Genomic DNA, 15,740 nt, shown 5'->3' on the forward strand with positions numbered 1-15,740 from the left:
TAACTAAACTGAAAGTTATACAATGGGTTATATGTATGTTGCCCGTCACGGGTATCAATACCCGGTTTCTTGCGTTGTAAGTCCGCAAACATACCGTTATAACATTGGAACATTATTCATGGTAGAACTTTCAGGCTATCACATCCGACTGCTATGAAGTTTAGATAGAAACCTACAAATAGCTAGATAACTTTATTTGAATTAACCACGTTCAAAACGTTTTGAATTTCATTTTTATTTCTAAGTTCATTCCATACAGAGATGCATATCTTGGGGTGCTGAATGATACACATACGCATGTCAGCGTGAAATAAAAATGTATTCAATATATTCTGATATATAGCTCTTCTAACACAGATAATATAAAACAAGTGTTTTTTGGTGTTTTTCTTCACTTATAAATTTCTCTACAAATGTAATCAAGCCACAGCTTGCATAACTTATAATTTCACCCACAAAATAAATTCAACATCTTAGCACAATATATCCTTACATGACAGTCGGATAAAATAAGATTAAACAAAAACTATATCGCTTTACAAAATAAAACAGTTATTTATAAATGGTACACTTTACAGATAAACAAACAGTAAGTTGTACTAATGAGCTAACATCAGTCGAAACTTGTATCCATTTACAGATAAACAAACAGTAAGTTGTACTAATGAGCTGACATCAGTCGAAACTTGTATCCATTTACAGATAAACAAACAGTAAGTTGTACTAATGAGCTGACATCAGTCGAAACTTGTATCCATTTACAGATAAAACCTTTCGCAATCCTTTCAATAATATTACATGAAAAATTAGTTTTATAATTTTAGGTCGAACTGTGTCAGTTCACAGAGATTACAAACCACAAACACTACAGCTTACGAAACTAGTATGGCAAAATAACTGGTAGAATTTGTTACTATATTATAATTCTGACGACAAAAGTAGCTATTAACACAAAATTCATACACTGTTACATATTAGTCAACAGAAATGGAACCTATAATTAAAATTCAAAATTTTTTTTCTAGTTGTTATTGGTGGTAGTTGTTTTGCTTTAATTATTCGCCCTGCTTGCACTGGGTAGTTTCATGGTTTGTCCAAAGTGCAGTTCCAAATTTTTGCAGAGACATTGTTATAACTCAGGTTACACCTAGCAACATTGTTGTCGAATCTCATCTCTGGCACCTTGAACTCAGGATTCACAGATAACTAAATAGAATTTTGAAAATAACAAGAGCATAAGTTTAACTAATTACGCTACGAATAGTTATCTCTCATTATATTCAACTTTTATTTACACAGACAACGGACAAATGTTTTGAAATATTATGACCCCAGAACGTAATGTATGCAGTCACCATATGCTCAAATAACTTCTCTTTCATGCGTGAGCATTTCAGAAACTTGTGCATTTTTGTATTCAAACAACAGCTCATTTTGTACATCATTTGTTATGTTGAGGACAACGATTCACTCCGTGTATTAGGACTATTGTTCTGTACATAACAGTGCTGTTAAGAATTCTTGTTATGTTTGTAGCTCAAATATACTAGTTGAAACAACTGTTCATTTTATACACAAAAACCAATACTGGGAATAAATATTCATTCTTTGCATCAGGACTAAAATTGGAAAAAACTATACATTCTTTATGTGAGGACTACTATCCGTAAAACAGCTCATTCTGTGTAACAGGACTAATATTGGGAAGAACGATACATTCTTTATATGAAGACTACTATCCGTAAAACAGCTCATTCTGTGTAGCAGGACTAATATTGGAAAGAACGATACATTCTTTATATGAGGACTACTATCCGTAAAACAGCTCATTTTGGGTAACAGGATTAATATCGGGAAGAACGATACATTCTTTATATGAGGACTACTATCCGTAAAACAGCTCATTCTGGATAACAGGACTAATACTGGGAGAACGATATATTCTTTATATGAGAACTACTATCCGTAAAACAGCTCATTCTGGGTAACAGGACTAATATTGGGAAGAACGATACATTCTTTATATGAAGACTACTATCCGTAAAACAGCTCATTCTGTGTAATAGAACTAATATTGGGAAGAACGATATATTCTTTATATGAGGACTACTATCCGTAAAACAGCTCATTCTGTGTAATAGAACTAATATTGGACAGAACTGTTCATTTTGCGCATCAGTATTAACATTGGAAAAACAGTTCATTTTGTACCTTAGGACTAGTACTGCAGTGAATAAAAAGCACTTATCTCTTAGAATATCATTAAATCTTAATAACCTGTATAGCAGCTCATATTAATATTAGTTATCTGTTTGTAACAATATGGTGTTATTATCTAGTTAATATTAGTTATCTGTTTGTAACAATATGGTGTTATTATCTAGTTAATATTAGTTATCTGTTTGTAACAATGTGGTGTTATTCTCTAGTTAATATTAGTTATCTGTTTGTAACAATATGGTGTTATTATCTAGTTAATATTAGTTAACTGTTTGTAACAATGTGGTGTTATTATCTAGTTAATATTAGTTATCTGTTTGTAACAATATGGTGTTATTATCTAGTTAATATTAGTTATCTGTTTGTAACAATGTGGTGTTATTCTCTAGTTAATATTAGTTATCTGTTTGTAACAATATGGTGTTATTATCTAGTTAATATTAGTTAACTGTTTGTAACAATGTGGTGTTATTATCTAGTTAATATTAGTTATCTGTTTGTAACAATTTGGTGTTATTATCTAGTTAATATTAGTTATCTGTTTGTAACAATGTGGTGTTATTATCTAGTTAATATTAGTTATCTGTTTGTAACAATTTGGTGTTATTATCTAGTTAATATTAGTTATCTGTTTGTAACAATGTGGTGTTATTATCTAGTTAATATTAGTTATCTGTTTGTAACAATGTGGTGTTATTATCTAGTTAATATTAGTTATCTGTTTGTAACAATATGGTGTTATTATCTAGTTAATATTAGTTATCTGTTTGTAACAATATGGTGTTATTATCTAGTTAATATTAGTTATCTGTTTGTAACAATGTGGTGTTATTCTCTAGTTAATATTAGTTATCTGTTTGTAACAATATGGTGTTATTATCTAGTTAATATTAGTTATCTGTTTGTAACAATGTGGTGTTATTATCTAGTTAATATTAGTTATCTGTTTGTAACAATGTGGTGTTATTATCTAGTTAATATTAGTTATCTGTTTGTAACAATGTGGTGTTATTATCTAGTTAATATTAGTTAACTGTTTGTAACAATGTGGTGTTATTATCTAGTTAATATTAGTTATCTGTTTGTAACAATATGGTGTTATTATCTAGTTAATATTAGTTATCTGTTTGTAACAATGTGGTGTTATTATCTAGTTAATATTAGTTATCTGTTTGTAACAATGTGGTGTTATTATCTAGTTAATGTGAAAACATGAATAATGGACAATGACAAACTTGACTTTGCAATATTTAAACTCAGTAATGCAATCAGAATTTGATAATTGTTATGGGTGGGGGTTGGTGTCATTTGATAATTGTTATGGGCGAGTTTGGTGACATTTGATAATTGTTATGGGTAGGGACTGGTGGCGTTGGATAATTGTTATGGGTGGGGATTGGTGGTATTTGATAATTGTTATGGGTGGGGTTGGTGGAATTTGATAATTGTTATGGGTAGGGACTGGTGGCGTTTGATAATTGTTGTGGGTGAGGGTTGGTGGCATTTGATAATTGTTATAGGTAGGGACTGGTGGCGTTTGATAATTATTATAGGTAGGGCGTTGGTAGCGTTTGATAATTATTATAGGTAGGACTGGTAGCGTTTAATAATTATTATAGGTAAGGATTTTGACATTTGATAATATTATTATAGGTAGGACTAGTAGCGTTTGATAATTGTTAGTAGGTAGAGGCTGGTAGCATTTAATAATTATTATAGGTAGGGACTAGTAGCGTTTGATAATTATTATAGGTAGGGACTAGTAGCGTTTAATAATTATTATAGGTAGGGTTGGTAGAATTTGATAATATTATTATAGGTAGGGACTAGTAGCGTTTAATAGTATTATTATAGGTAGGAGTTAGTAGCATTTAATAAATTAATATAGGTAGGACTAGTAGCATTGATAATATTATTATAGGTAGGGACTAGTAGCGTTTGATAAGTATGTTGTAGGTAGGGAGTTGGTAGCATTGATAACTTATTATAGGTAGGGGACTAGTAGCGTTTAATAACTTATTATAGGTAGGGTTAGTAGGAATAATATTATTATAGGTAGGAGACTAGTAGCGTTTGATAGTATTGTGGGTAGAGCGTTAGTAGCGTTTAATAATTATTATAGGTAGAGGTGAGTAGGTGATAATTATTATAGGTAGGGACTAGTAGCGTTTAATAATTATTATAGGTAAGGCGTTGGTAGCATTGATAATTATTATAGGTAGGAACTAGTAGCGTTTAATAATTATTATAGGTAGAAACGTTGGTAGCGTTTGATAATATTATAGGTAGGAGACTGGTAGCGTTTGATAATTATTATAGGTAGGGACTGGTAGCGTTTGATAATTATTATATGTAGGACTAGTAGCGTTTGACAATTATTATAGGTAGAGTTAGTAGCATTTAATATATATTATAGGTAGGGTTAGTAGCATTTGATAATTATTGTAGGTAGGGAGTTGGTAGCATTTGATAATTATTATAGGTAGGGACTAGTAGCGTTTAATAGTATTATTATAGGTAGGGTTAGGTGGGTGATAATTATTATAGGTAGGACTAGTAGCGTTTGATAGTATTGTATGGGTAGGCGTTGGTAGCGTTTGATAATTATTATAGGTAGGGTTGGTGGAATTTGATAATTGTTATGGGTAGGGACTGGTGGCGTTTGATAATTGTTATGGGTGGGCGTTGGTGGCATTTGATAATTGTTATGGGTTGGGGTTGGTGGCGTTTGATAATTGTTATGGGTGGGGACTGGTGGCGTTTGATAATTGTTATGTGTAGGGACTGGTGGCGTTTGACAGTTGTTATGGGTGGGGGTTGGTGGCATTTGATAATTGTTATGGGTGGGGTTGGTGGCGTTTGATAATTGTTATGGGTGGGGGTTGGTGGCATTATCACAGATCTTTTATTAAAATAAAATCTCTTACCTTGAAATAATAATTCCCTGCAGTCAAGTCTGTCAGGTCCACCCACTGGCAATCAATGTTATGTAGATAAGTATCAGTGCAGCCCACTGAGATACCCTGGTCACCGTAGTTCACGCATGCGTATTTCTTCCTTGCTCCTCGTCTGCAATAGTTGTCTTCCAGGCAGAAGCTTGCCTTATGCCCCTCGGCTACTTTGTTGCCCTGCATATCAATGATGTCAAAATGTGCAAATACTTCCATGCTGTGATAGTGACTGTAAAAAATAAAAATAAAATAAACTATACTTTGTCTGTTTGGTTTGTTTTGAATTTCGCGCAAAGCTACACAAGGGTTATCTGCGCTAGCCGTCCCTAATTTAGCAGTATAAGACTAGTGGGATGGCAGCTAATCTTCACCACTTACCGCTAATTCTTGGGTTAGCTACTCATTTACCAACGAATAGTGAGATTGACTGACACATTATAACGCCCCCACGGCTGAAATAGTAAGCATGTTTGGTGTGACTGGAATTTGAACACGCGATCCTGAGATTACGAGTCGAATGCCTAAACGTCATGCCGGGCCGAAACTGTAAAAATTAGACAAACAGTTTCTTTGTATTTTGAATTTTGCGCTGAGCTTCTCGAGAGCCATCTGCGATAGCCGTCCATAATTTTGAAGCGACAGACTAGGTTTCGTTTCGTTGTTGTTGAATACAAAGCTATACAAAGCCCACGACAGGTATCGAAATCAGATTTCTGGCGTCGTAAGCCTGTAGGCTTACCCTGTGTCACTGGAGAGCAGGTGGACAGCAGTTAGACCACACCACCCACCGTCAGCTCTTGGTCTACTGTTTACTAACAAATAGTGGGATTAAATGACACATTATAATGCCCCTAGGCGGCATTGTTCGGGGACTGAACACGAACCCGCGACTGTTAGATCACGAATCGAGTGCACTGATCCCCATGCTCAGCCAGTGGCTGGTGATTTCGGTGAATATACTGATATTAGCCGTACAAAGTGAGTCAAACTGTTTTGCGCATGCTCCTTAACTCTGGTAGCTGTGATTAAGACATTGAATCCGTGGGCATGTATACGTGTATTGTCACATCACCATCGATTTTTTATTATTATTTATTACATAACAGTTCGTTCTGTTTGAAGTTCATTCTCAGGCTGGCTTGGGGTTAAGTTGACTGCAGAATTTTCTCGATTTTATGGTTTAGTTTGATATTATAAGAACCAGCAAAAGGTAACACCAAGGTATAGGACATTTAGGAATGCTAAAGTTTAAAATCTTAAGGTAGTAAACTTTATTAATATATTCACAAATACTATTGCTGGCTAGTGCAGAGAAAAGGAATCTTCAGACAGATAGTTTTTTTTTATGATTATTTGATAACGAAAATTACAATAAGAACTGATAAGTTTATCAGTTACAATACTTATTAATTGACTTTCGAGGTCCGGCATGGCCAGGTCGTTAAGACTCATAATCCGAGGGTCGCGCGTTCAACTGCTTGTCATACCGAACATGCTCGCCCTTTCAGCTGTGGGGGCGTTATAATGTTACGGTCAATTCCACGATCAATCGTTTGGATGATTAGCTGCCTTCCCTCTAGTCTTACATTGCTAAATTAGGGAAGGTTAGCGCAAATAACCATTGTGTATCCTTGTGCGAAATCAAACAACACAAATCAGTTTTGTAGCAATCAGATATGAATGTGCTAAAATGACAAGACGTGGCAGTTATCACATTGTATTTTATAAATAATATTGGTGTGATGTTTGTCAGTGTAGTTTTTACATAGTATAGACCTCAGTTTTGTGCCTGGTTTTTGCCAAATGTTGGTTATTTGTCTGCTGACGTCGGGAATATATGGTATGCAGCAGTATATGGTTTCGTGAGTTTTTGATTCGTGAGATATATTTACTTTTGTTGGTTGATTTTGCTTTCTGTCTAGGTGTGTGCGTATAATGTTTTCTACGGTTTGTGGAGGAAACTTATTGATGTTGATGAAGTATTGTTTTATTTTGTCTAATTCATCGTTAATTTTATCTGGTGAGCATAGTTTTATGGCTGTGTTTATTTGGTTTCTTAGTATGTTGAGTTTTTGTTTTGTTTCATGTGCTGAGTCCCAAGGAATGTATAGTCCAGTGTGGATGATTTTGCAGTGGATTTCTGTTTTAAATTGTGTATCGGTTAAGAAACAATATTTGATTGCTTTCTTCTTGTTCACATGTGAAGTTAATGTTGGGATGTATAGAATTAATGTGATTGAAAAAATTAAGTATCTGTTGGGATGTATAGAGTTAATGTGATTGAAAAAATTAAGTATGTGTTCTGTAGATCTGAATCCCGCAACCGTGTCATCTACATATCTGTACCAGTATAGTGGTGGATGTAATGCTGTGTTAACTGCTTGTGTTTCAACTTGTGTCATAAAAATATTGGCTAGAACTGGTGCTACTGAGTCACTCATGCTTAGGCCATTTGTTTGAATATAGTTGTGGTTGTTGAACATGGAGTTTGTCTTCATTGTGGTGAATTTTATGACGGTTGATAATTGGTTGCTGGGAATGTATATTGATGGGTTAGAGTCTCGGATATAGAGTTCTAAGGCTATCTTGCAGGCTTCAACGGTTGGGACTTCTGTAAAGACAAATATGACATTGAAACTGGCCATTAAGGCTTTCTGATTAAGTTTAGAGTTGAAGTTAAAATAGTCTTTGATGAATGAGCTGGCTGATGTTACATATTTGGAGAATGTCCATGCTATGTATTTACTAAGTTTGTAATTAAACGATTCATATGTGGACATTATTGGTCGTAGTGGACAATCTGGTTTATGAGGTTTGGGGATGCCGTATATTTGCGGTGTGCGTGAGTCGGTTTTACGTAGGTAGGAATAAAGTGTTTGTGAAATTGTTTAAGATGTTGTTTTTAGGTGTTTCTGGAAAATATAAATTTGTAATTTTACCTGCGAAGTTTGGCTGTTGGATGTCAATAAAATTATCTAAGTTGTCTTCTTTCTGTTGGTTGTTTCCTTGTTTTTGTTCTCTGTAGAAAGTATCACAAGTCTCCTGGTTAGGTCTTCTAAACATGTTTTGATTTCTATGGTTGGAATGCACCTAGGTGCTATTGCGAAGTTGAGTCCTTTGTTAGGTAGATGTATCTCGTCTGTGTTTAATTGTCGGTCGGATCTGTTAATTATGAGGTTAGTCAACGGTTTGTCTTTTCTGTTGTTTGCATCTTAGTTTTTCTAGTTTTTTGTTGTGGCAGATCTTTTTGTCTCTGTCGTTCTTAGTATTGATTTGGTTTATGTTTCGTTGTATAAGTCCGTAAATCTCTGGTTTAATACAGCATGCCAGTTCATGGTCTAGGTTCATTGTTTGTTTTTGTAGTTCTTTGTATTTTGTGTTCAACATGGCTTTAAGTATACGTATTAAAATTTTTTGATAGTTTTACCTTTACAACGTTAGGGGCTAGTTGTTCCTTTTTACATTTCTTCTATTGATAATTCTTTGGTCTAAATTTCTTAGTTTCTTTATGATCGTATGATCGTGTACTGTTAATAGTGGTGTAATGTGTGGTAGTTCAGACATAATGGTAACAGGTAAGTACAAATACACAAAGAAAACACAAAGACTTACACTTCTCGTACAATTTCCGTGATGATATAATAATCAGTGATGTCGAGAAAATAGGTACAGATATGTAGATGACACGATTGCGGGATTCACATCTACAGAACACATACTTAATTTTTTCAATCACATTAACTCCATACATCCCAACATTAATTTCACATATGTACAGAAAGAAAGCAATCAAATATCACATCTTAACCTCAAAATTACAAGAACCGACACACAATTTAAAACAGAAATCCACCGAAAAATCACCCATACTGGACTATACATTCCTTGGGACTCAGCACATGAAACAAAACAAAAACTCAACATACTAAGAAACCAAATAAACACAGCCATAAAACTATGTTCACCAGATAAAATTAAAGATGAATTAGACAAAATAAAACAATACTTCATCAACATCAATAAGTTTCCTCCACAAACCGTATAAAACATTATACGCACACACCTAGACAGAAAGCAAAATCAACCAACAAAAGTAAATATATCTCACGAATCAAAAAATCACGAAACCATATACTGCTGCATACCATATATTCCCGACATCAGCAGACAAATAACCAACATTTGGCAAAACTAGTAACAAAATATGACATTCCAGTTAATACCAAATTTATTCAAAAACCAGACACAAAACTGAGGTCTATACTATGTAAAAACTACACTGACAAACACCACACCAACATTATTTATAAAATACAATGTGATAACTGCCACGACTTCTATATTGGAGAAACAAGTAGAAAAATGGAACCCAGATTCAAAGAACATAAAAAGTCACCTTCACACGTTTTCGAACAGTGCAAATTAAATAAACACAACATAACGATAGAAAACACTCAAATACTAAATAAAGAAGCAAACATAAATATACGCAAAATTAAAGAAGCCTTACTTATACAACAACTCAAGCTCAAAATAAACCAATACAAAGGAACACCTTTATACCTATATTAAAAATAATATAATAAATAATAATAATAAAATTAATAATATTAAATTATATATTCAAACATCTAAGCACGCCCTCTACATTCCGACACTCAGTTACACAACCCCTTTCAAACATGTGGTCAGCTTCCGGTCAGTTACCTCTTTCTTTCTTTGTGAACCTGACGATGACCGAAGAAGGTCGAAACGCTGTTCGCTCCTCTACGTAAAAAAATTTTCTGAACCCAAACGAGCCGTTTTTACACGTATATGAGGTAATTATTTACATGTATATTTTTCTCTACAAGTGGGTTTTCTCGACATCACTAAATATTTATTTCCTCCTTCTTTCCATCATTATTGATAACAATAACAGTCAATGCAACTGTTCGCACAGACACTTACCAGTACTAGTCTTACCGGGCACACCATTCGAGATCAGAGTGAGATGAGTCGTAACGAACGAATATTCGTGCAATTTAACATGCTAGGGCCTGGCATGGTTTAGTTGTTAGGACATTCGACTTGTAACGTGAGGGTTGCAGGTTCAAGTCCTTGTCATCGAATAAACTCCCCCTTTCAGCCGTGAGAGTGTTGTAATGTAAAAGTTAAACACACAATTCGTTGATAAAAGAGTAGCCTAAAAGTTCACTAGTTGTTGTTAATCACTACAAAATTAAGGACGGCTAGTGCAGTAAAAAACAAAACAAACCTTGAGTAGATTTGCACGAAATTCAAACCTAATTCATTATCCTGCTAACCGCGACAAACAGCTAGGTTTTCTAAACACGAGATTTTACACCTTTTACATATAAGGGATCGTCTCGCTGCCCCCTAAACTGTAGCAGGCCGGTAAAATATAAGTAGTCACGAGATATCATTACGTCATACACATGAGGAGTAACCCAGTGGCACAGCGGCATGTCTGCGGACTTACAACGCTAGAAACCGACTTTCGATACCCGTAGTGATCACAGCACATTGTGTAACTCCGTCCTTAACTTCAAACAAACAAAAAACGCACACGACTATCCTGTCACTTTTTTATTTATTTGTTTTCGCAAAATACAACAGATTAATAATACGGTTGTAACAGATCGCAGCTTGAGAAACACTGGTCCAAAAAACATGGTAAAACAGGAGCATATTTGAAACTTGGAGCACATGGAATGATTCGTGTTCCAAGATTTACTTCTCCCAAACACAGTTTTTTTTACAAAACAGAAGACAGAATACAACCAGACTTACAGATGACAGGAATGCCACTCCCACGCATGTTTGGGTAAAAATGGTCGAAAATCAGCAGTACCTACGTTTCCTATTCTCGCAGTAAATCTCAGCAGTTTTCTCTTCTCAAACAAATATCCTGTGAACAGAAGAACATTACTGATTTTCACCATGTGATGAGAATTCATTCTTTATTTATATTTGTTATTTATTTCATGTTATATGAGGAATGACATTCATGTTAAGTACAGCCTCATAACAACATGATGGTGTGGAACTATAACCATACTGTGACGTTAATTATAACTTCATACCTCAAATTTCTTATAACTATACACTGTTCAGTAAACCAGTGTAATCACATTTCTTATAACTTTACTCTACACTGTTCAGTAAACCAGTGTAATCACCTTTCTTATAACTTTACTCTACACTGTTCAGTGAACCAGTGTAAACACCTTTCTTATAACTTTATTCTACACTGTTCAGTAAACCAGTGTAATCAAATTTCTTATAACTTTACTCTACACTGTTCAGTAAACCAGTGCAATCAAATTTCTTATAACTTTACTCTACACTGTTCAGTAAACCAGTGTAATCAAATTTCTTATAATCTTTACTCTACACTGTTCAGTAAACCAGTGTAATTACCTTCTTATAACTTTACTCTACACTGTTCAGTAAACAAGTGTAATCACCTTTCTTATAACTTTACTCTACATTGTTCAGTACACCAGTGTAATCACCTTTCTTATAACTTTACTCTACACTGTTCAGTAGAACCAGTGTAATCATCAAATCTTTATAACTTTACTCTACACTGTTCAGTAAACCAGTGTAATCAAATTTCTTATAACTTTACTCTACACTGTCCAGTAAACCAGTGTAATCAAATTTCTTATAACTTTACTCTACACTGTTCAGTAAACCAGTGTAATCAAACGTCTTATAACTTTACTCTACACTCTTCAGTAAACCAGTGTAATCAAATTTCTTATAACTTTACTTCTACACTGTTCAGTAAACCAGTGTTATCAAATTTCTTATAACTTTACTCTACACTGTTCAGTGAACCAGTGTAATCAAATTTCTTATAACTTTTACTCTACACTGTTCAGTAAACCAGTGTAATCACATTTCTTATAACTTTACTCTACACTGTTCAGTAAACCAGTGTAATCACCTTTCTTATAACTTTACTCTACACTGTTCAGGTAAACAAGTGTAATCACCTTTCTTATAACTTTACTCTACACTGTTCAGTAAACCAGTGTAATCACCTTTCTTATAACTTTACTCTACACACTGTTCAGTAAACCAGTGTAATCAAATTTCTTATAACTTTACTCTACACTGTTCGGTAAACCAGGTGTAATCACCTTTCTTATAACTTTACTCTACACTGTTCAGTAAACCAGTGTAATCACCTTTCTTATAACTCTTTACTCTACACTGTTCAGTAAACCAGTGTAATCACCTTTCTTATAACTTTTACTCTACACTGTTCAGTAAACCAGTGTAATCACCTTTCTTATAACTTTACTCTACACTGTTCAGTAAACCAGTGTAATCAAATTTCTTATAACTTTACTCTACACTGTTCAGTAAACCAGTGTAATCACCTTTCTTATAACTTTACTCTACACTGTTCAGTAAACCAGTGTAATCACCTTTCTTATAACTTTACTCTACACTGTTCAGTAAACCAGTGTAATCACCTTTCTTATCTTTACTCTACACTGTTCTAGTAAACCAGTGTAATCACCTTTCTTATAACTTTACTCTACACTGTTCAGTAAACCAGTGTAATCAAATTTCTTATATCTTTACTCTACACTCGATTCAGTAAACCAGTGTAATCAAATTCTCTTATAACTTTACTCTACACTGTTCAGTAAACCAGTGTAATCAAATTTCTTATAACTTTACTCTACACTGTTCAGTAAACCAGTGTAATCAAATTTCTTATAACTTTACTCTACACTGTTCAGTAAACCAGTGTAATCACCTTTCTTATAACTTTACTCTACACTGTTCAGTAAACCAGTGTAATCTCCTATCTTATAACTTTCACTCTACACTGTTCAGTAAACCAGTGTAATCACCTTTCTTATAACTTTACTCTACACTGTTCAGTAAACCAGTGTAATCACCTTTCTTATAACTTTATCACTCTACACTGTTCAGTAAACCAGTGTAATCACCTTTCTTATAACTTTACTCTACACTGTTCAGTAAACCAGTGTAATCAAATTTCTTATAACTTTACTCTACACTGTTCAGTAAACCAGTGTAATCAAACGTCTTTCATAACCTTACTCTCATAACTGTTCAGGTGAACCAGTGTAATCAAATTTCTTATAACTTTACTCTACACTGTTCAGTAAACCAGTGTAATCAAATTTCTTATAACTTTTACTCTACACTGTTCAGTAAACCAGTGTAATCAAACGCTCTTATAACCCTTTACCCTACACTGTTCAGTAAACCAGTGTAATCAAATTTCTTATAACTTTACTCTACACTGTTCAGTAAACCAGTGTTATCAAATTTCTTATAACTTTACTCTACACTGTTCAGTAAACCAGTGTAATCAAATTTCTTATAACTTTACCTCAACACTGTTCAGTAAACCAGTGTAATCACCTTTCTTATAACTTTACTCTACACTGTTCAGTAAACCAGTGTAATCACATTTCTTATAACTTTACTCTACACTGTTCAGTAAACCAGTGTAATCACCTTTCTTATAACTTTACTCTACACTGTTCAGTAAACCAGTGTAATCACATTTTTCTATAACTTTACTCTACACTGTTCAGTAAACCAGTGTAATCACCTTTCTTATAACTTTTACTCTACACTGTTCAGTAAACCAGTGTAATCATCTTTCTTATAAACTTTACTCTACACTGTTCAGTAAACCAGTGTAATCACCTTTTCTTATAACTTTCTTTACTCTACACTGTTCAGTAAACCAGTGTAATCACCTTTCTTATAACTTTACTCTACACTGTTCAGTAAACCAGTGTAATCACCTTTCTTATAATTTTACCTCTACACTGTTTCAGTGAACCAGTGTAATCAAATTTCTTATAACTTTACTCTTTCACACTGTTCAGTAAACCAGTGTAATCAAATTTCTTATAACTTTACTCTACACTGTTCAGTAAACCAGTGTTATCAAATTTCTTATAACTTTACTCTACACTGTTCAGTGAACCACACCAGTGTAATCAAATTTCTTATAACTTTACTCAACACTGTTCAGTAAAACCAGTGTAATCACTTTTCTTATAACTTTTACTCTACACTGTTCAGTAAATCATGTGGCTTTACCTTTGTTTATAATCTCTTTTACTTTACACTGCTCTTTCAGGTACGCCAGTGTAATCACCTTTATAATCTTATTTTACACTGCACTGTTCAGGTAAACCAGTGTAATCACCCTTCTTATAACTTCTTGTCAATTCCCTTCAGTAATTCAGTTCTTAATCACCTTTCTGTATAACTTTACTCTACACTGTTCATGCAAAACCAGTGTAATCACCTTTCTTATAACTTTACTCTACACCGTTCAGTAAACCAGTGTAATCAAATTTCTTATAACTTTACTTCACACTCTTTCAGTAAACCAGGTGTAATCAAACGTCTTCTTATAACTTTTTACTCTACACTGTTCAGTGAACCAGTGTAATCAAATTTCTTATAATCTTTAATTTCACACTGTTCAGTAAACCAGTGTAATCAAGTGCGGCTCGGGCTATATAACTTTACTCTACACTGTTCAGTAAACCAGTGTAATCAAATTTCCTAGTGAACCCAACTCCTTACTAACTGTTCATTGAACTAGTGTAAATCCAGTGTCTTATCACCTATCTTATAACTTTCCCACACACTGTTCCGGTACACCAGTGTAATGTACTTTACTATTTTAACTCTGCACTCTACACTGTTCAGTGAACCAGTGTTATCAATCAAATTTCTTATAATTCTACTTTACACTGTTTCAGGTGAACCAGTGTAAATCAAATTTCTTATAACTTCTTACTCTACACCCGTTCAGTAAAACCAGTGTAATCAACATTTCTTATAACTTTTACTCTACACCGTTCAGTAAACCAGTAAAATCACCATTTCTATCCTTTTACTCTACACTGTTCAGTAAACCAGGTGTAAATCACATTTCTTATAATCTTTACTTCACACTGTTCGTATTTCCAGTAAAACCAGTGTAATTCCACCTTCTTATAGCTTTACTCTACACTGTTCAGTAAACCAGTGTAATCACCTTTCTTATAACTTTACTCTACACTGTTCAGTAAACCAGTGTAATCAAATTTCTTATAACTTTACTGTAATCTCTACACTGTTCAGTAAACCAGTGTAATCACCTTTCTTATAACTTTACTCAACACTGTTCAGTACACCAGTGTAATCTTTTCTCATAAGCTTTTACTCTACACTGTTCAGTACACCATTGTAATTACTTTTGTTATAACTTTACTCTACACTGTTCAGTGAACCAGTGTAATCAAATTTCTTATAACTTTACTCTACACTGTTCAGCAAACCAGTGTAATCAAATTTCTTATAACTTTACTCTACACTGTTCAGTAAACCAGTGTAATCACCTTTCTCTATAACTTTACTCTACACTGTTCGGGTACACCAGTGTAATCACCTTTCTCTTATAACTTTACTCTACACTGTTCAGGTAAACCAGTTAATAATCACCTTCCTTATAACTTTTACTCTACACTGTTCAGTAAACCAGTGTAATCAGATTTCTTATAA

General features: G+C 33.8%; 1 protein-coding gene across 1 annotated transcript; it reads right to left on the reverse strand.

Annotated features, from left to right (window-relative positions):
- Window positions 1–221: 221 nt before the first annotated feature.
- On the reverse strand, window positions 222–11,082 carry LOC143223747 (lysyl oxidase homolog 3A-like; the record flags this gene model as incomplete). The annotated part of the gene is given in 3 exon segments (XM_076452124.1): window positions 222–1,206; window positions 5,148–5,400; window positions 10,965–11,082. Coding segments are annotated over 3 exon segments (494 nt in total), but the record flags the coding sequence as incomplete, so codon positions are not given.
- Window positions 11,083–15,740: the final 4,658 nt, after the last annotated feature.

The sequence above is a fragment of the Tachypleus tridentatus genome, chromosome 8 (genome assembly GCF_004210375.1).
Source record: "Tachypleus tridentatus isolate NWPU-2018 chromosome 8, ASM421037v1, whole genome shotgun sequence".
In the NCBI taxonomy this organism is placed as follows: Eukaryota; Metazoa; Arthropoda; class Merostomata; order Xiphosura; family Limulidae; genus Tachypleus; species Tachypleus tridentatus.